Consider the following 19,074-nt stretch of genomic DNA (forward strand, 5'->3'; position numbering starts at 1 on the left):
TTGTCCAAATGGGTGGCTGAGACAGTAATGCTGTTGCTTCAGTGTACACAAACATTGTTTCATGCACAAAATTACGCCTGTCATGGTGCTGGTGCCACGGCAAACTAAAAATCCCAGGATGCCATAGCTCTCTCTTCAGGATCAGTCAAGGAAAACATCCAGCAGCATGTATAAACTCCAACCGCCTTTAGAGAAGGTTATGTTTTTATCAAAATGCACCGCTTGCTTTACAGAAAGAAGGCACAGCCATAGTCAAAAACACTGGAGTGAACATCTGGGAACAAAGTCCACAGGGGAGGCCCAGCCCAATCCAAGGCGATGTTCGTGGGCATCCAGGCAAGCAGCCACCGACTGCCCGCTTCAGCTCAAAGGCCAGAGGTCTTCATGGGGGAAACTGGTCACCTCCCCGAGTTCGTCGTGGGTCTGTCCATTCTGGGTGAATAGGAGCCTGTATCTCAGCCGCAAAGGAGCCTAAAGGGATGGGAAGGGAAGATGGTCTGATATTCCTGGATGGATTACGGTGCCATGGCTGACTGTCCAGGAGCCCAGGGCTGAAGATGGAAAGGGGGCTGCTTGCTTCCTCTACTCCTGAATCTCCTGGCGATTCCTTTTACTATCAATACCTTCTGTGCCACTTGGGTAACTGAGGGGAAAGGCATTGGGATCGGGCTATGAGGCCGCAGTGGAGTCACAAGACTGGAAATAGGGGTAACCTATTATTATTATTACCACCAACAACATCATCGTTGTCGTCATTCCACATTTCCATACAAATTGGGACTCAAGGTGGCTTGCAACCCAACCCAGGCAGGCTGTATAAGGGGGGCCCATGAACACTCTTACACTGCTCTCTGCTGCATTTTGTTCAGCCTTCGTTCAGTCATTTATTTAATTTCTATGCCACCGTTCCCAGATCCTATTCCGCATGCACACAAGGAATGGGGTGATAAGCCTAATTTTTGAATTGCTGCTGACATCACATGCCAGCTCCTTTTTCAGGCAGGCCTTGCTCTCTGCAACCCAACCAAGTCCTCCTATAAAGGATGGGGGCACAAGACCTCCACTCCTGGCCTCCCAGAGTGTGGCTGGAGCCAACTGAGCTCCCCATTGGCATGCCAGCCCCTTTGCACACACACACAGGACATACCTTTTGAGGGTTGTTCAGCAGCAAGACTTGGGAGATCACTGCTGGGGGCAGAAGAGGGTTGAAGGCTGGAAGCTCTGAACCTGTGGCTGGCTGAAGCTTGATGGCCATAGACTGCCATTCATAAAACAAAAACAGGAAAAGACAGGAAGAGTCATTCACTCAGCTCAGGTATACAAGTTCAGCAAGGGGCAGGCTGGGGCAGGAGGGCCATCCAGCTATTTATTTGCCACTCTTTTTGCCCCCGGGACATAAATGCCAATTTGTTTCTTCAGCTCTTTTCTCCGATTTGTCGTTGGAGATAAGAGTGTATGCAAATGGCATAGGATTGAGCTGTGTTTTGCATTTTAGAAAGCTGTTTCATGGAGATGTAACCTGTTGCCCTATGGCTTATGGCTGAGCAGATGTGCTTAGAATTGCACTGGGCTTTTTAGGTTTGAAGGGGAAGGTGTCTAAGCAGGGAGAAATTACATTTGTCCTCCTAGGCTTTGCTTTGGTCCCACCCAGCATCCGTTCAGCCACCCTTGGGGCTGGGGACAAGGGTCTCTCTCACCTTGGGCACAGCAGCCTGGAAGACAATGCCCAGGACAGGGTGAGGAGACATGCTAAGCAGGGAGAGCACCAGCACCTTGATGGCTGGGTGACTAGGAACACAGTCCCGGGAGAAGTGGAGCATGGCCTTCAGGCCGCCCCACTCGAAGATGGTGACGGGTGGAATGGCACCTGTTGGGAAGGAGAAGAAACATGTGGAGCAAGTCAGAGTCCATGGAGGGGACACTGAGGCCCTGCAGCCCCATCAAGGACCCCACCCACCTGGCTTACTCAGAGTAATTGAATCTAGCGGGATGAAAAGCGCAGCCAAGGAACTGCTGCAGGGTGGCTGGGATGGTGGTGCTTCAGAGGCCCTGCTGGACACAGGGCTGTTGGGAAGGTCTGGAAGAGACAAACAGAGGGATGTAGGCACTGTCTTCCCCTGCAAAAGAAGTGTAGCCCCCTTCACCTCTGCACCCCATCCTCAGGTTACATCTTGCCTGGACTGTTAGTGCACTGGCATTCCTTGTGACTTTCTCCTTCTGGCTTCTGTCACTCCTGATACCCCAGAGACAAGATATGGGGGAACCTGAAGGCCCCCCCCAGTACAAAACACCCCAACCCACCCCATGAGGTAGAGGAGCACCAGAGACGCAGCAGGGTCTTCTCATCTGGCTCCTGGCTTTGATGCTGAAATGCCTCAACTACAAATGGGGAAGGCTTGGGTCACCACCTGGATCCCACTCTTTGCCTCTTTAATTTCAGAGGCTAAGCAAGGTTGGCCAGGTTGCCCCCCAACTGACCTGACATCAGCTCCTCGTCCAGTGAATGGGCAGATGGGGAGGATGGGACACGGTCACCAGAGGAGTCTGGGTTCCCCTGCAATGCTGCTGGTGTGGGAATTTGGGATGAAGGATCCAGTTCAGAGAAGTCAATTAATGGGAGGCTCTTTCTGCTGTCTGGAGGCACAGCTGAAATGGAAGCCAAATGGGGTTGTGAAAAGCCTATTTCTCCCAGGGACCTGACAGCCACTCCAGAAGGAAAGCAAAGGCAGAGATGTTGCAGAGAGGCATGGAAGCACCCTTTAATATTCAATACATTCAATGAATGTGGCATGAGAGCCTTTTCCTGGGCATGTTTGCAGGGCAGAAGCCAAGCTGACCTTGGCAAGGGACCTACCTGCAGCCTCAGCAGAGGTCGGACCCACAACCTGCTCATACAAAGTGAGTACTTGAAGGAGTAGGTCATTTGCACGGAGAATCTCAGCTACAGAAAGAGGAGGAAAGAGGATTTCTCTGTCTGTCACTTCCCAAAGGAACAGGTAGGGAGCTGGAGCCTTACTGGGCTTCTGTCCCTATTCCAAGACACCAGCCCTCCAAGCTGCAGCTGCATCCCACCCTTGACATCTGGAGAAGGGTCTCTGCCTGGTGCTCAGCAGCAGAAGATGGGCTTTGGCATCCATTTCCCTGAGCCAGACCCAGGCACACGACCACCAAGTTGTCTTTGGAGGGAAACCCACCATTTCATACACCTCAAACAAGTTTGGGCAGTGATTACTGTATATTGCAGAAGGATCAGGGAAGATATGGTTGCACATGAGCAAAAGTGCACAGCTACAGACTGCACAACTCATGCAGCAAACTGTACATGAAAATACATTTTGAAACAAGCTAGGCATCCCATTTACCTGAGGTCCTGGGTTGATTGCCAGATTCCCAGAATGGGCCATTTTCAGGCCCCCCAATCAAGTCCCAATACACAAACCCAAATCCCGGGGCTCCCCCGCCCTCTCCTCCTCCCCAAAGTCCTGTGCCACCCACACATTACCCAAAGCCTCTTCATCCTCCACAGTCTCGCTTGCCACTCGGAACATCAGGGGCTTCAGCTTCTCGCACTTGGCACGCATGTCCTGTGGGGGGAGAAGACCCATGGCACATACGCTCTTTCAGAGAGCTGGGTTGGACCCTCTCCCTCACCAAAAGGCCTCATAGGTCACCCTCTTCTTTGCAGCTCGCCTTCTCATGCACAGACCAGGTGCTCCCAAAATGTCCCAAAGGAGAGACTCACCTGCAGAGCCTCCAGGGCTGGTTTGGGGCAGGAGTCTCCCTCCTTTGCCCTGAATCTGCTTAGTATCTCCTCCAGGGCCATGGCACTGCTGTGGGCCTCCTTGATGGCACTCATGCGCCTGGACACTTTGGCGGACTTCTCCTGCTCCTGCAAAGAGGCCCAAATGACTCAGAATGATCAACCCCATTCCCTGAAGCCCCTTCTCTGTCACCATTGCCAGGGCAGACTGCATCCTCTGGAGCCCGGGAGAGTCCTACTTGGGCTGCCTCTGGCACTCCAGGGGATGTCGCTCCCACCACTTTGGTGACTGAAAGTGTGCCAGGGCATAAAACCCATTTCTGGGGTGGAGGATACAAACACCAACCTCTTTGATCAGCCCTTTGATCAGCCTGTTGGCCACCTGCAAATCGTCAGGGTTTTTGCTTTTCAAGAGCCTGGCTAAAAGCTGCAGAGAAAATAAAAACCTTGCTGTTGTTTCCGTGGCTGCATCCTTTATTCCTCCCATCTATATGCAATCAATTAAAGCTGCATTTTGTATCATTAGTGGCTTTATTTTACTCCAGCGTCAGCCTTAACCTGTGTGGATAAGGGCCTCCTTGGTGTACTTTTAAAACACAGAGAGTGCTTTTGCAGAAGATGGGATTTCCCCTGAACCTGACAAAAGCTGCCTCTTCTTTGTTGGTGCTCCAGCTTTGGTCAGAATCCTGGGTTCTGAATAGGCACCTTGAGTTTGCTCTCAGAGATAGAGAGAGACGATGGTGGTAATGATGATGGTAATAATGATAACCACGGTACAACCGCTGCTCCTTCCTGACCCAGACAGTGAGCAAAAGGGAGGTCAGATTACCTGGGATTTCTCATTATCAGCATCAAAAATAGACCCAGCTGGCCTTGGGGAAGGAGGAGGCAGGATTTTGTCCTCTGGTAATTTGGGGTCTTGCTTTATGATTCCTGAAAGAAAGGTTGCAGTAGTGCTGATGTGTTCCCATTTGTCTCCGCTGGGTGTCCAAAGGCCAGGGATGGAACTCCCTTTGGACACATCACTCTTGTTTAAAAAATTCCTTGCAAGTGTCACCAGGATAAGGAATTCTTCAAAAGAGCTGGATTAAACACCAGCTGCCCAATTCTTGCGTAAAACCTCCCTGAAGCAGAGGAAGGAGGAGATAGTTCATTCTGAGCCTCATCCCACCCCAAATCCCCATCCAAGGAGCCAAGAAGCCTCACGAGGAGGAAAAGGCATTGCCCCAAACCTTGGGTCAGCAGGCTTGTGGTCTGAGGCTGTTGTGTGACTTCAGACAGAGGGAGGAAGGGAAACCTTGAGAAATAAGCAAATGGAAACCTTGTTTCTTCAGCATCTGATAAGCATCCCGGATTTTCACTTCCTGAGGAAACCACACGGTCCAACTGAAGAGGATCTCCATGATGCGAGACTTGACTCTCTCTGTGGACCACTCACCCAGGTACTGAAAACAAGCCCCAAAAGCAAAGAAAAGTCACAACCAGAGAAAGAGAGGGGCAGAGGAGGAAAAAGATGCTCCCCAATGGAAAAGTCTTCTTCACCTCACCGATGGGGTCCCAACAAAGTCCCCTGCCAGGGCTCAACTCAGAATCCGTGAAGGTCTTAAAAATGGAAGAGAGTGCCACTTAACATACAAAGAGTGCCTTTTCTTTAGCAACAAACCTTGGCATTAAGCCTCCAATGCTGTGTTTGCACTCTTCTGCATTCCCTGGACCATCCCTGCTTTCTTTTTGTAAAACACTTTTGTACCATGAGGCTTTTTCAGGCTTTTGAGGCTTTCAAATGCTTTGCAATTCAGATTTAAGTAAGGTTCTCTGAAGATGCCAGCCATGGATGCTGGCGAAACGTCAGGAATAAACTCTTATAGAACATGGTCACAGAACCTGAAAAACCCACACAAAACTAAGGTTTGAATAGTTTTTTTAAAAAAATACATTTTACTATTTTAATGTTTTTAACTTTATAAATTGTTTAATGGTTCTTTAAAAACCCATAATGTTTATACGTCTAAATATTTTTGCATTGCTTTTAACTTGTATGGTTTTAAGTTTGCTATGAGCCACCTGGAGTCCCTATATCAGTGATGATGGTGATGATTGTATTATTATTATTATTATTATTATTATTATTATTATTATTATTGAACCCTTACAGAAGGGACCCACCCCCAGCCACCCAGCCGCCTCTTCTCACCTTCGGGGAAAGGACTTTGATCAAACCGTTCAAAAAGCGGAACTTCCCCATTTCGTGATGGAAGTTCTCACCGCAGTTGTTCACACACATCTCCAGGACCTGCAGCAAAGACACAAAGCCTTGAGACACCAGATGGGAAAATCCAGACAGAGACAGAAAGAGAGAGATGGGAGGCGAAGGCGGCAGCAGCATCTTTGCAACCCATGTCCAAATTTGCAATGGTCTCAGGCTGCATCCGCACCCCAGCAGTAATGCAGTTTGACACTGCTTCACCTGCCATGGCTCAATGCTATGTGGCACCAGACTGGAATTCCCAGAATAGCAATAGCAATTACAAGTACATTTCTATACCACATATCAGTAAACTAACATCCCTAAGCAGTTTACAATGTGTAAGCCAATCCCCTAGTATTGAGCCATGGCAGTTAAAGTGGTGTCAAACCAGATGGTTTCTGCAGTGTGGATGCAGCCAAGGAGGCAGAACTTCCAAAAGCATGGTCAGACGGCTCCATGGAAATCCACTTCCCCCACCCCCCTGCCCTTGGCTTCCCCCACAACTGACCCACTCAGACACTTGGGTCCAGGTTAGAGCATTGCACATGCATGTGCTCACACTTACGGTCAGGGCTTGGAGCGCTTCGGCCTCCTGCGGCGACTGGATCTTATGCTCCAGCAACCGGAGAGCTGTGGAGGGGCTGAGGAAGAGGGCAAGAGATTGGCGTCACGGGTGGAAAGTGTCACAACGGGTGAAGTGTCCTCTTAGAAAAACCTTCAGTGTTTCTTCTTGTAAATTACATCCATCCAATCAATACAAAATTTAGTATCATTCCAATACAACATTTTACAGATCTTTTTTCTTGGGAGCCGTGGTTTCTGAGAGCATTTTTAGTCATTTGAAGTGTCTGGTGGGGTGTCTGGGAGGAAAAGCCTCCCAAGGAAAAACCTCCCAAGGACCGTCACACCAATCCTTTAAGTTCCCTTGACTCCCACTCTTGGAGAAAAGAGGCATATAAATGAAATAAATATACAGTTGGTCCTCTGTATCCAAGGATTCTGCATCCATGGCTTGAAAATATATATATATATATCTCCAAAAAGCAAACCTTGGGGAAAGTGTTTCAGGGAAGCGTTTCCAAGTAGTGTGTGACTGGTTTTGTTTTGTTTGTTTGATATTTGACCTCATGTCTGTTATTTGATGTTTTTAACCTGTTGTTTGCTTATTTTATTCTAGCTTGCATTACTATCTACTGTTATATGCATTTGTTATTTTTTAGGTTGTACGCCACTGGCAGGTTTTATTATTCTTATTGATTTTATCCATTCTATGTACAGCGCTGTGACTATTTACAGCACTTTATAAATAAAATGTAATAATACTTAATATAATAATAATAATTGGTTCTGCCATTTTACTGTGCCATTGCATTTGACTCGAGCAGCCACAGATTTTGGTATCCATGGGGGGGTCCTATAACCAAACTCCACTGTTTGTGTATATGTGTGTGTGTGTATATATATATATATATATATATATATTTATATATATGTATATTATTTAAGCTAGGGTTGTGGGATCTTTCAGTGCCCATGGGGCCCACTTTCCTACCCCGCCATGCTAATGCCCACCATCCACTTGGCGTTTCCTCTCCCACCATCCACAGCTGCCTTCCTCTCACCCGTCGGCCTCTGCACTGTTGACCTGGTCACAAAACCTCTGGATGCACTGCCAGTTCTCTTTGGGGCCGCTGGGGTCGGTGGCTTTGTCTGCAACACACACAAGGGAGAAAAAGGGGTCCCTATCTGGTATTGCTAGCAGAAGACACCCCAAAACCACCAACTGGAACCAGAACACACACCAGTTTCTGCTAGCAATGGAAGGACAAGAGAAGCAGGAAAACTACAAAAACAACAGTGCCATTTCACATTCAGGGGAACTGCTAGGCACAAGGGGGCTGCAATTTATTTGGAGGTGCAGCGAACTAGGAATAAGAGCCAAGGAACTATCTGCAACTACCAAAGAGAGTGGTTTGAGTCCTGGACTACGACTCTGAAGACCAGGGTTCGAATCTCCGCTCAGCCGTGAAACCCACTGGGTGACCTTGGGCAATAATAAGTCCCACTCTCTCAGCCCCAGAGGATGGCAATGGCAAACCCCTCTGAGCAAACCTTGCCAAGAAAACCCTGAAAGTGGTTTGCCTTAGGGTCGCCATAAGTCTGGAACAACTTGAAGGCACACAACAGCAACAACAAGCCTCTAGTACTACTGAAGTAAGGAGGAAATGTCTGCAGGATTTTCTCAATAATAATAATAATAATAATAATAATAATAATAATAATAACAACAATGTATTTTATTTCTTTCCTGCCTCTCCTCAAGGCTTGAAGTGGGGCAGATTTCAGATATCATTTAGTGTGCCTGGCGTTTTATTTTGGAAAACATGGGTGACCTTTTCTATCTGCCTGTTATAAAGTTACCTGTTGGGAAACCTTTGGCCTGCCAGATGTTTCAGGTGACAATCTGGGTGACAACAGTCATGCCGGCCATTGGGGCTTTTTGCAGTCTGGGACATCTGCAGGAGGACCAAAGGCCTTGGGAAACCTGAAAAGGGTCCTGGGTTCAAAACAAGGGACCTGCTGGAAGGAACGGGCCGAAATGGGGCATCTCTTGCATTGAGGGATGCCCATTGAATACAGAGGATGCCCAAACAGTTGCGCTTTCCAGCTGTTTCACTTGGAAAGATTTGAAGCCACAGCGAGGGGAACATCGGGATTGATTTGGTGTGCGGCTGCATTTGGAAAGAGGACGGAAACGTTAAAAATAAATATGCAGACGGTTTAAGCAAACTGGAGGCAGACTGCTGCCGGGGGGGAAATATAACTTGCTTTATTACATGGAAAGAAGCGCAAACTCTCCACAGGCCTTTAACTGACTAATGTGGTTTTAAACTGTTTGTGCTCCCACTGCGTTTGGAGACGCTGTTGATTTGCTTGATCTTGTTTCGACAATTTAAAGATTAGACTGTGGTTCCTAGCTGTTTCTTATTCATCCTGGACCTGGCAGACACAGACCCACACTTTGGGGGCAAAGGCAGAACGGAGTAAGTCTTTATTGGCGGGTGAGAAATAATAATAATAATAATAATAATAATAATAATATCCTTTACAGTGATAGACCATGCCAGGGGGCAAAGGGGTGCCAAAGCCAAGGACCCTCCCCTCTGCCTTTCCAATGGGCTCCAAGCAGGGAAGAGTCACGGGTTCTCCGTCCACACGTGCCTTTGCCTCGCCCAAGAGTGTCTTGCAAGTCAGGCATTCCTTCTGATGAGGAAGAGAAACACCCGGAGGAGGAGGAGGAGGAGGAGGAATACATGGCCAGAAGCAGGCTTTGCAATGATAGTTGCAAAGGCTGCCTGGAAAGTGGGTTTCTATTGACAACATTCCTCTGCTGCTTGGATTGGGTCGCGTCCTACATTCTGTCCTCCTCCTCGGTGGCGGGGAGGGTGACGTCGGGCCACTCTGCCCAGGACAGGGACCCCCGGGGGCTTCCCTCCCATCTGTCAATCGGGGGAAAGAACGGGGCGAGGGGCACCCCCAGACTCCAGGGATCTCCAGAGGAGAGCCCCCCTTCCTTCCTTCCTTCCTTCCTTCCTTCCTTCCTTCCTTCCTTCCTTCCTTCTTTCCTTCCTTCTTTCCTTCCTTCCTTCCTTCCTTCCTTCTCCCTCCCTGGCTTCGGACTCACGCAGGAGGCGCTCCAAGGCGCCCGGAGGAGCCGCCCGAGCCATGGCCGCTGCCTTCTCCGCCCGTCCCCTCGGAAGTCCGGCCAGGCCCCTCCCCGCTTGGCCAGGCTGGGAACTGACCCTAGTCTCCCAAGCCCAGCCCTCAGGCCAGCCCTAGGCCAGGCTGGGCTCAGGAAGGCTGGCAAGAAGGCCTGTCCCCCGCCTTGGCACAAGATTCACCCCTGGCTGGGAGGAAAGGAGACAGACCCACAAACACACCCTTTCAGGCTGACCTGGGTCAGCTCCAAAGCAGCTTTGTCAGCCCAGCTCCAGGCTGCTCCAGAGTCCAGGGCTCAGGCCAGCCCTAGGCCACCCACGAAAATGGCGCCCCCGAAAAGCCCGTCTCCCTTTGGCACAACATTCAAACCTAAGGATACAAACATACCGACTGAAGCAGGACAGCTCACCCCACTTTCAGGCTGCTGTCACACTGCAGAAATAATGCAGTTTGGCACGGCTTTGACCGCCATGGCTCCATCCCATGGAAGCCTGAGATTTGTAGTTTGCTGTGGCTCCAGAGCTCTCTGACAGAGAAGCCCGGAGAAGTCAGACATTCTACCAATGCCAGGACTCCACCACACTGAGCCAAATGCATCAACGCCATCGTGTGGAAGAAGCCCAGGCCCAGGGACTAGTCCAAACCACCCCGAGAAAGGCAGAGTCCCACTGCCAGACACAAAGACTTGATGCCCATTCAGAAGTCTTCAGGCTTTCCAACTTTATTAATGCCGTGTGCACAAACATCACATTTGAAGCTGTGTTCCTATACTGTTGGGCCACAGAACCAGGAAGCCATGGCTTGTTTGCAAAAGTTGCCACTTTCCATGAGGCATGCTGCGCTTCGCACAAGTCTTGCAGAAGTCCCTGCACAAGCACCACCACCGTCGTCCTCCCGTCCTGAAATCCCAGGACTGCAAGACACCCAGAAGAAGAGCTTCCCTCCAAACCCACGGACTGCTTGTCTTTCGCTCCATCTCCATCATGTGTCTCCGTGGTCATCTGCAAAGGGCCCTCTGGATCCGAGCGCAGGCCTCTCTGCGTCCCAAGGAGACCATCATTTCAGCAACGGCAGGCCCTTCCTGAAATAGATACGAATGCTACCACCAGAGGCTCTTTGCAAACCCAAAGAAGGTAACTACTGCCTTCCAGAGCAGATGCTGAAAGGAGGAAGGGTCGAGAGGTTTCACCTGTTGGCCGCTGAGGACCAAGCGGAGCAGCTTCATCACGCTGCTGTATGGGGTGCCTCTGATCTGCTCTGGAAGCTGCCGCAGGTCTTTACTGAGCTCCTCCGTGGTCAGAGTAGCCACCGGCCGTTCCAGCAGCCTTATGAGGGAAGGAATGGACACGGTCACCGCCCATGGCCAGAGCCCAAAGGCCAAAGTCGGGCATTCAGGAGGGCTTGCAACCGGTTCCCCCCCACAAGGAACATTAACAACAGCCATCCCCTGATGGTGTCCAGAACTCTCTTGCCCCACATGGAGAACCTCTGGGCTTGGGGTGGCTTCCAAACAGTCCCTGCATGCCCCAGATCTGCATCTTGAATACACCACAGAGCAAGACCAGGGCAGATCAACTGTCACTGCTTCCCCACGTTGTCATTGTTTCTGACTTATAGCAACCCTAAGGCATGGGATTATCTCAGCAAGATTTGATCAGACAGAATCTGACACCATCCTCTGAGGCTGAGATTTGTCCAAGCCGGACAACCAGTAGGTTCTCACAGATGAGCAGAGAGGATTTGAAATCTGGCCTCCTGGAGTCCTAGTCCAATATTGAAATCATTACATCACACTGGTACAAGGATTTATTGGCAAGATTTCTTCAGAGGAGGCTTGCCGCTGCCTTCCTCTGAGGCACAGAGAGTGGCACTTGACCACAATCACGTGGTGGGTTTCCACACCCTAGCTGGGATTTGAACCCTGGTCTTCCAGAGTCCTAGTCCAACACTGAAACCATGACACCACACTGGCTGTCCCCAAAAGTCATGGGGGAACTTCAGTATTTAGTTCTAACTTACCTGAGCACTAGCATTCCTATCTTCTCTGCCTCAACTGAAACTTTTTGTAGTTCCTCATGAGACACAGAGGGCCGGATCCACAAGAAAGCGTATTTTGGTGACACCAAGTCCTTCAGCACACTGACATGGCCCTGAAAGGGAAAGACAGCTGAGAGTCAGAGGAGGAGAGAGTCCATACTGCAACACACACAGGCCCCTGTGTGTTAACAAGGAATTGGGAGACCTTCCGTACAATGGAAATAGCTAACAATCCTTGTCTTCACTGCTATGTTGCCATTCAGGAGGCCAAATACAAACTGACCAGGGCTATGGTCACTCAGAGGTAAGGATGCAAATCTTAGATTGCAGTTTTCTTCCTGCTGCAGGAATAAAAGAGGTATCTCTGTGTGGTTTTCACCTGATTTTTGTACATTCTGAAGTGTCTGGGGAAATTATTCTATACAGAAATACATTTGGGGTTTTGCATGGAAATTGTGGTGGTTTTGTGTGCATAAAACACATTTTTCATGCTCTCCCTCCCTCAAAACTTCCAGACTGAGGGTTTCTGGGATGAAAACACCAGTTTTGCACTAAAAACAACCTGGTATGTGTTTCTCTGCAGAATGATTCAGGGTGGGTGAATACATACTGTAGCAGAAACAGCAGAAGCCTCCCTTCTCTGTTATCCTTCCCAAAAGGCTTTCCCAGACACCAAGAGACTGACGTTTTGGCAGGGAAATGAATAGCAATGAGGATTCTTGCCCCTTCAACTCAGAGGTGACTGTTTGGTGGGAAAAGGCTGTCCCCCTGGACTCTTGCTTCCCCTCTGCGTTCCTTCCCAGCCGGACTTACTCTCCTCAGGAGGAGCGCCTGCTCCACGTAGGGCTTCTCCAGGACCCCTCTATCCACCAGCTGATGCCCATAGGCTTCCTCCACAGCAGCCTGCAGCTCTGCCACCAGCTGCGGCCTCAAGGTCTCGTCCCCGATCCTCCGAGAAAGGTGGATCCTGTGCAAAAGATCTCATTAGATCCCACCTGAGAGAGCCAGCCACCTTCATGGAAGGAGCCCATAATGCTGCAAGCATCAGAGAATCATAGAATCTGGGAAACTGTGAGCATCACGTACAGCCAATAGCGACATGTGATCACCACCACCACTGAGTTGCCTTGGGCAAGTTACCCTCTCTCAGTCTCAGAGGAAGGTGAGGCGAACCCCCACTGAACTAATCTTGCCAAGTAAACCTCATGATAGGGTCACCTTAAGTCAGAAACAACTAAAGGGCACACAACAACAACAACAACAACAACAAGACAGGAAGGGAGTGATCCTGAGAGAAATAAGTGTTCTGAAGCAGGACCTGCTACAAGGCATTCACAGGTCCCCTCCAAATGAAAAGGGCTAGAGGGCCTCCAGAGAAGTGTCAGCCCACCTGAACATTCATTCCCCACCTGTTGAATTCAGTGAGCTTCTCCAGGTCCAAGAGAGCAGAGTGCCTTTCAATTCTGCCCATGTCAAATTCCTTCACCAGATCCTGCAGCTTCCTCCCCATCCGGTTCTCTGCAAAAGAGAGAGCAAGGCTGCTGCACTGGCTCTGGGCAGCCATTTTGCGTGACTGCAGCCATCTTTAACAGACAGATGCCCCAACTGCATTGCCTTGCTGCGTATTCACCCTCTTTTATTTTGGCAGCTAGAAGACCATAGCCCATTAGCCACATGCAAAGGTGTATTTCACAGATACCACCCCTAAATAAACATTTTTGGAGGCCTACATTTTGGTCTGCTTGCCTTCCTACACACAGCTCCAGTTACCTGCAAACCCAGAGCCACAGTTTGTGATGAGGTCCAGCAGGGCCTCCGGAAGGCAGCCATCTTGAGCAAACCCCTCAACAAAGATGTCTCCCTGCCTCTTGGAGAGCTTGCTGCCGTCTTTGTTGAGGAGGAGGGGGAGATGGCCAAAGCGAGGGGGGTCCCAGCCGAATGCCCGGTAAAGGAGGAGGTGCTTGGAGGTGGAGGTCAGCCACTCCGTCCCACGCAACACGTGGCTGATGTGCATCCGGTGGTCGTCCACCACATTGGCCAGGTGGTAAGTGGGGAACCCATCGCTCTTCAGGATCACAGGGTCCCCTTCCACACTGGCCACCTCGTGCCGGCTCCAGCCATAGATCAGGTCGCAGAAAGGCTCTGCGTTTTCCTCCAGGCGAAATCGCACGGTGTGGTCAACGCCCTGAGACATTTTCTCAGCCACCTGCTGGGAGCTCAGGTGGCGACACCTGTTGTCATACCTTTGGAGGAAAGAGAGAGAAATAGTGGAACAGCCACCAGGGACCCACGTTTAGAGAAAAGGTAGAACATAAATAAAATATTAAATGGCATGATGTGAGACCCCACCACCACCAGCTGCCCAGCGAGGGGTCCATTGCCAACCCACCGGGGCGTTTGCCGGTTCCTCAGGGCCTCCTTCTTCAGGAGCTCCAGGCGCTGTGGGGTGCAAAAGCAGCGGTAGGCAGCACCCTTCTCCAGGAGCAATTCGATGGCCTCCCTGTAGAGGCTGAGGCGCTGGGACTGCTGGTAGGGGCCAGCTGGGCCTCCTTGGCGAGGGCTCTCATCCGGGGGAATGCCTGCAACAGAGGAAGGGAGGAATCACGCCAGCACTATGGAACGCCATGGCAGAATCAAAGGCAGACTCAGGTATGGGAACCATGCACTGGCTGTTCAGATGGTGATGGGCTGCAGATCCCTACCAGCACTCCTCACCATTTGTTATGCTGCCTTGACAAAATCAGAATGCAAAAAGTCCACTGTCTGTGCTACAAAACACACTCTTATTCTATCACTGAAGCCGCAGGAGATCTGAACATGAGGCAGCATTGGAAGGCACAGCAGGAACTAGCACTTAAAACTGCAGAAATAATCCAGTTTGAGACTACTTTAACTGCACTAGCTCAATGCTAGGGAATCCTGGGAATTGTAGTTTATTGTGGCACCAGAGCTCTCTGACATAGAAGGTTAAATGTCTCACAAAACTACAGTTCCCAGAATTCCCTGGCACTGAGCCTAAGCAGTTAAAGTGGTCTCACACTGGATTATTTTTGCAGTGTGTTTTGGATCCCAGTTATTTTTAAGGTATCGGAATTGATGCCACCATCATCCCAGAAGCATGAAAGAGCCGCAGTGGACAGAGGATGGGTCACCTGCCCACTCCAGCATGTCCTCGATGCCCTCGGCCGCTCCGGGCACCACCCGGCTCTGGTCGGTGTCCTCCAGCCGCAGGATGAAGCATCCCTTATGCTTCCTGGCAAAGATATAGTTGTACAAGGCAGTCCTCAGGCCCCCCAGGTGCAGAAACCCTGCAGAGCAGAAAAAAAGGAAAGCAGGACAAGGGAGTTTCAGACAAAAGGCCTGTCATTCACCAAACTCTCGTTTGCACTGTGGAATTAATCCAGTTTGGCACTGATTTGACTGCACTGGCTCAATGCCACAGCAAACCCATTGGTTAAGAAATTCCCATGAAGATCACAATTGACAACTTAATTACCTCCAGAGACAGCCTTCCCCCAAAATGATGTTTTGAGAACCACTGCATGGACAATAAGTTTCCTACCAAACATCCCCACAACAGCAAGATAACAGTTTATTGTTGCCAACAGTATATCACCTTGAATTAAACCATCAACATGCTTATAACTTCAAAGGCCACCTGTTGATATTCATTTTTACAATCTTTTCCCATATAGCTATCCCATCAGGCTGGCCTAACATTGTGAGTGACCAAGAGGTTGCATCTCTTCCAAGGCTGAGAACTGTAAAACTGCAAAGGCTATCCGTCACCATGCTTACCATTCCTCTCCACTGCATTCCTTATCTTCACTCTAAATATTAACCCTTTTGCCAGACCATCTAACTGCTTAGTTGGCTTCTTCTCCCTCTGCTTCTTCTAATATACAAATGCATACATTCCAGATTCTTCCATATTTTCCAATTGCAAATATGGAAGAATCCAATCAACCAACAACAACTTATGGAAGAATCCCCATTCTATATTAGGGTTCTGACACATGGTTTCCAGACCCTTCACAATTTTAGTCGCCCACCTTTGGACACATGGCTCCAGTTTTTCAACGTCCTTTTTGAATTGTGGTGCCCAAAACTGGACACAGCATTATTCCTGGTGGGGCCTGACCAAAGCAGAATAGAGTGGGACTATTACTTCCCTTGATCTAGATACTATACTTTTAATGATGCAGCCTAAAATTGCATTGGCCTTGTTAGCTGCCGCATCGCACTGTTGACTCATGTTCAACTTGTGGTCTACTTGAACTCCCAGCTCCCTTTCACATGTATAAATCTCATTCAGCCAGGGGTCCCCCATAATCCTATATCTGTGCATTTCACTTTTCCTCCCTAAGTGCAGTACCTTACATTTCTCCGTGTTGAATTTCATTTTGTTAGCTGTGGCCCAACCTTCTAGTCTATTCAAGTCATTTTGAATCTTGATCCTGTCCTCTGGAGTATTAGCTATTCCTCCTAATTAGGTGTCATCTGCAAATTTGATAAGTATGCCCCCAGTTCTGTCATCCAAGTCATTGATAAAGATGTTGAATAGTAAACTGGGCCAGGACAGAGCCCTTTTTGCCTCAGTCCCATTATTTATTCTTTATATCACTGTTTATACTTCATTTCTGGGCTTGAAACTTGGCTTTATTTATTTCTGTCACATTTCTGTGGGGAACCTCAAAATCCTGAGGTAAAGGTTGCCTGAACCACAATATACACACACACACACACACACATATATGAGCATGTCGTAGTGTCAGCAACTCATCTGAGCCCTGTAGCCAATGCTGGCATACGGCAGAGTAAACTGGCAAATTCAGAAAGGTGATTCTCAGTCCTCAGTTGAGAGAACAGCAGCTGGATGTCTTCCAGGAACTGAAGAAATGCAGGAACCTCTGGGGACTCTCAGCAACCGATGCCAGGTTTCAGCTGATAAACGACCAGACAAGCCAAGTCTCCCGAAGTGCTTTATTTACAGTGCTATAATACTGATCACAAACGGATACTGACTCCTACTACAACCCACAAAGCAATCACTGGAAGCCTCTGTGCTTATACAGCCTTCAGACCATGCGGTCTCCCAAAACCAGTGACTTCCAGTGTTACATTCTAAAGTGTCCCCCTGTGCAATCCAGCTAGATCAGTGATGGTGAACCTATGGCACGCGTGCCAGAGGTGGCACTCAGAGCCTTCTCTGTGGGCACATGTGCCATCGCCCCAGCACAGAGTTTGTTACTGGAAAGCCAGAGGGACATGGCACTTTGCAATAAGGAAGTGGGTTTGGGGTTGTAATTTGGGCACTCGGTTTCTAAAAGGTTCACCATCACTGAGCTAGATGTTTCATCATCCAGGCTTAGTGCATGCAGGCACCAGGCTGTCCTTGAGGCTATGAGCATCAGCGGTGCTTGACCAGCCTTGTCCTTCTCAGTGCTAGATGCTCATGGTCTCACACACACACACCTAAGCATTTCCCAGTGTGGTGACTTTAACCCCTGACGCATAGGCCTTGCTGCAATGAGAAAAATTGCCTCAGGGAGGTGACGTTTCCCTCAGGCGAAGGCCAAGTTACTTTGCCTACTCTTGACAGTGAAGCCATTACATTTTACAGGGGGGAAAAACTGTTGCCATTTAGGATAACCTTCCACATCCCAGGCATTCCTCAGTGTGACTATAACCCCCATCATCCCCATCCACTGCGGCCAGCAGCCATAGCAGCTGGAATGGTGGAAATGATCCACCGTATTGGACTGTTTTAGTCAAACAGTCAGTATTTATATGACTGCGGGGTTCTGGGCACATTTCAAAAAGGATGTGGAGAAACTGGAGTGTGTCCAAAGGAGGGCAATTAAAATGGTAAAGGGTCTGGAAATCATGAAGCCCTATATGAGGAGAGACTTAGGGAGCTGGGGATGTTTAGAGACAGTTAAGGAGGGATATGACAGCCCTGTTTAACTGATGGAAGGGGTGTCACATTGAGGAAGGAGCAAGCTTGCTTTCTGCTGCTCCAGAGAACAGGAGACAATGGAGGAATGGATGGAAGCTCCAGGAAAAGAGATTCCAGCTCAACATTAGGAGGAACCTCCTGAGAGTAAGGGCTGTTTGACAGTGGATCACACTCCTTCCTCGGAGACTGTAGTGGAGTCTCCTTCCTTGGAGGTCTTCAAGCAGAGGCTGGATGGCCATCTGTCAATGGGGATGCTTTGATTGGATTTCCTGCATGGCAGAAGAAGGGGGTTGGACTGGATCAGGGCCCTTCTTGGGGTCTCTAACAACTCTATGAGATTCTAAGAAGAGTGGAAATCACTGAAGGCAGAAGATGGGAAGAGCTCCTCCAGAAGACCATGGGAAGCAGCTGGCAGAAAACCTGAAGGGGCCAGAGGCAGATGATGATGGGAAGGAGGCAGAAGAGAGGCTGAGACCTTTGCAGCTATTTAAAAAGGATGTAAGAACTGCTGGAATCGATGGCCTGTTACAGACAGCCAAAATAAAGCTGCTTTGAGTCACAGTGGAGGTATGGTGTTTCAATGATGCATGCGTCCTAAGAGTCCAGAAGTTGCACCAAAGCCACGCTCCAGCCCTAGTGTGGCTTTGGTGTAGCTTCTGGACTCTTAGGACGCATGCATCATTGAAACACCATACCTCCACTATGACTTGAAGCAGCTTTATTTTGGCTGTCTGTAACAGGCCAATGTGTCTTTCCTGAGTCTTGTGATCTTTATGGGATTCAGGGGATGATGGCCACTCACTGAGAGATGGGGGTTCCCTCCTTGAGGGCAAATGGCAGCTGGGGGGGGGGGCAAATAATGCACCCCAGTCCAGTCTCCTGTGTCCCTCTTTAGCCTTTAGCCTTGTACGGATCAAGTACTAAGTGCTCTATGATTTAAGGCACCATGCACAACTGGTGGCCCTTTCCCTGGCATTACAAAGTGTGGCTGCAATAGGTTTTAAGTGGCCCTCCTCAAGGGAAAGGTGATACTCTCCAGGCCTCTTCCATCCCTCGGAGTCCCTGCGGAAGCACAGAAGGACCGCCGTGCTCCCATACATTGCAAGGGGCTCCCAGGCCATCGTGGGGCCAGGGCTGGGCCTTGAGGCCTCGCCTTCTCTGGGTTCCAGGAGGGTTTCCAGAGCAGGAACACAATCGCAACTCAAGCAACGCTGCAGCCAAGGACCGGGCTTGTTACCTGTGGGGCTGGGTGCGAATCTCACCCTGACGGCGCCGAGGGCAGCGGAGGCCGCCCCGAAACCCATCCGAAGCACCGGAGGAGGAGGAGGGAGCCACGGCCCCGGCTCCGGA

At 49.6% G+C, this 19,074-nt stretch overlaps 2 protein-coding genes across 5 annotated transcripts; both read right to left on the minus strand.

Annotated features, from left to right (window-relative positions):
• Positions 1-172: 172 nt before the first annotated feature.
• On the minus strand, positions 173-9,834 carry GGA2 (golgi associated, gamma adaptin ear containing, ARF binding protein 2). 4 transcript variants are annotated; one of them, XM_089540749.1, is made up of 15 exons: positions 9,694-9,834; positions 7,631-7,718; positions 6,574-6,649; positions 5,955-6,053; positions 5,082-5,205; positions 4,590-4,693; positions 4,107-4,187; positions 3,743-3,889; positions 3,503-3,584; positions 2,855-2,941; positions 2,479-2,646; positions 1,967-2,077; positions 1,698-1,867; positions 1,148-1,258; positions 173-471 (listed from the first exon to the last, which is right to left on the minus strand). In XM_089540749.1, the coding sequence occupies exons 1-15, from the start codon at positions 9,734-9,736 to the stop codon at positions 361-363; spliced, it is 1,602 nt and encodes a 533-aa protein (XP_089396875.1). In that variant the 5' UTR covers positions 9,737-9,834; the 3' UTR covers positions 173-360. The 4 variants fall into 4 exon arrangements, with proteins under 4 accessions (XP_089396875.1, XP_089396872.1, XP_089396873.1 ...); XM_089540746.1 differs by lacking the exon at positions 2,855-2,941 and having other exon boundaries at positions 9,694-9,758; XM_089540747.1 differs by lacking the exon at positions 9,694-9,834 and having other exon boundaries at positions 7,581-7,655.
• Positions 9,835-10,433: 599 nt separating this feature from the next.
• EARS2 (glutamyl-tRNA synthetase 2, mitochondrial) lies at positions 10,434-19,046 on the minus strand. Its single transcript, XM_089540239.1, has 9 exons — positions 18,962-19,046; positions 14,918-15,073; positions 14,155-14,344; positions 13,536-14,008; positions 13,175-13,283; positions 12,579-12,732; positions 11,748-11,878; positions 10,918-11,053; positions 10,434-10,809 (listed from the first exon to the last, which is right to left on the minus strand). Exons 1-9 carry the CDS (start codon positions 19,026-19,028, stop codon positions 10,726-10,728), a joined length of 1,500 nt encoding a protein of 499 aa, XP_089396365.1. The 5' UTR covers positions 19,029-19,046; the 3' UTR covers positions 10,434-10,725.
• Between the last annotated feature and the right edge of the window lie 28 nt (positions 19,047-19,074).

This window comes from Sceloporus occidentalis, unplaced genomic scaffold, assembly GCF_023333645.1.
Source record: "Sceloporus occidentalis isolate IW3139 unplaced genomic scaffold, rSceOcc1.0.p SCAF_10, whole genome shotgun sequence".
In the NCBI taxonomy this organism is placed as follows: Eukaryota; Metazoa; Chordata; class Lepidosauria; order Squamata; family Phrynosomatidae; genus Sceloporus; species Sceloporus occidentalis.

Bases quoted from the DNA above. Each gene is read 5' to 3' on its own strand.
- GGA2 (XM_089540749.1), bottom strand. From the start codon at position 9,736: ATGGCTCGGGCGGCTCCTCCGGGCGCCTTGGAGCGCCTCCTGC. The intron at 6,054-6,573 runs GTAAGTGTGAGC...TCTTTGCTGCAG, and splicing joins AAGCGCTCCAAGCCCTGACC to GTCCTGGAGATGTGTGTGAA. The intron at 2,647-2,854 runs GTAGGTCCCTTG...CTTCCATTTCAG, and splicing joins GACCTCTGCTGAGGCTGCAG to CTGTGCCTCCAGACAGCAGA.
- EARS2 (XM_089540239.1), bottom strand. From the start codon at position 19,028: ATGGGTTTCGGGGCGGCCTCCGCTGCCCTCGGCGCCGTCAGGGTGAGA. The intron at 14,345-14,917 runs GTGACCCATCCT...CCTCTGTTGCAG, and splicing joins GGACATGCTGGAGTGGGCAG to GCATTCCCCCGGATGAGAGC. The intron at 13,284-13,535 runs GTAACTGGAGCT...TCTCTTTTGCAG, and splicing joins CTGTGGCTCTGGGTTTGCAG to AGAACCGGATGGGGAGGAAG.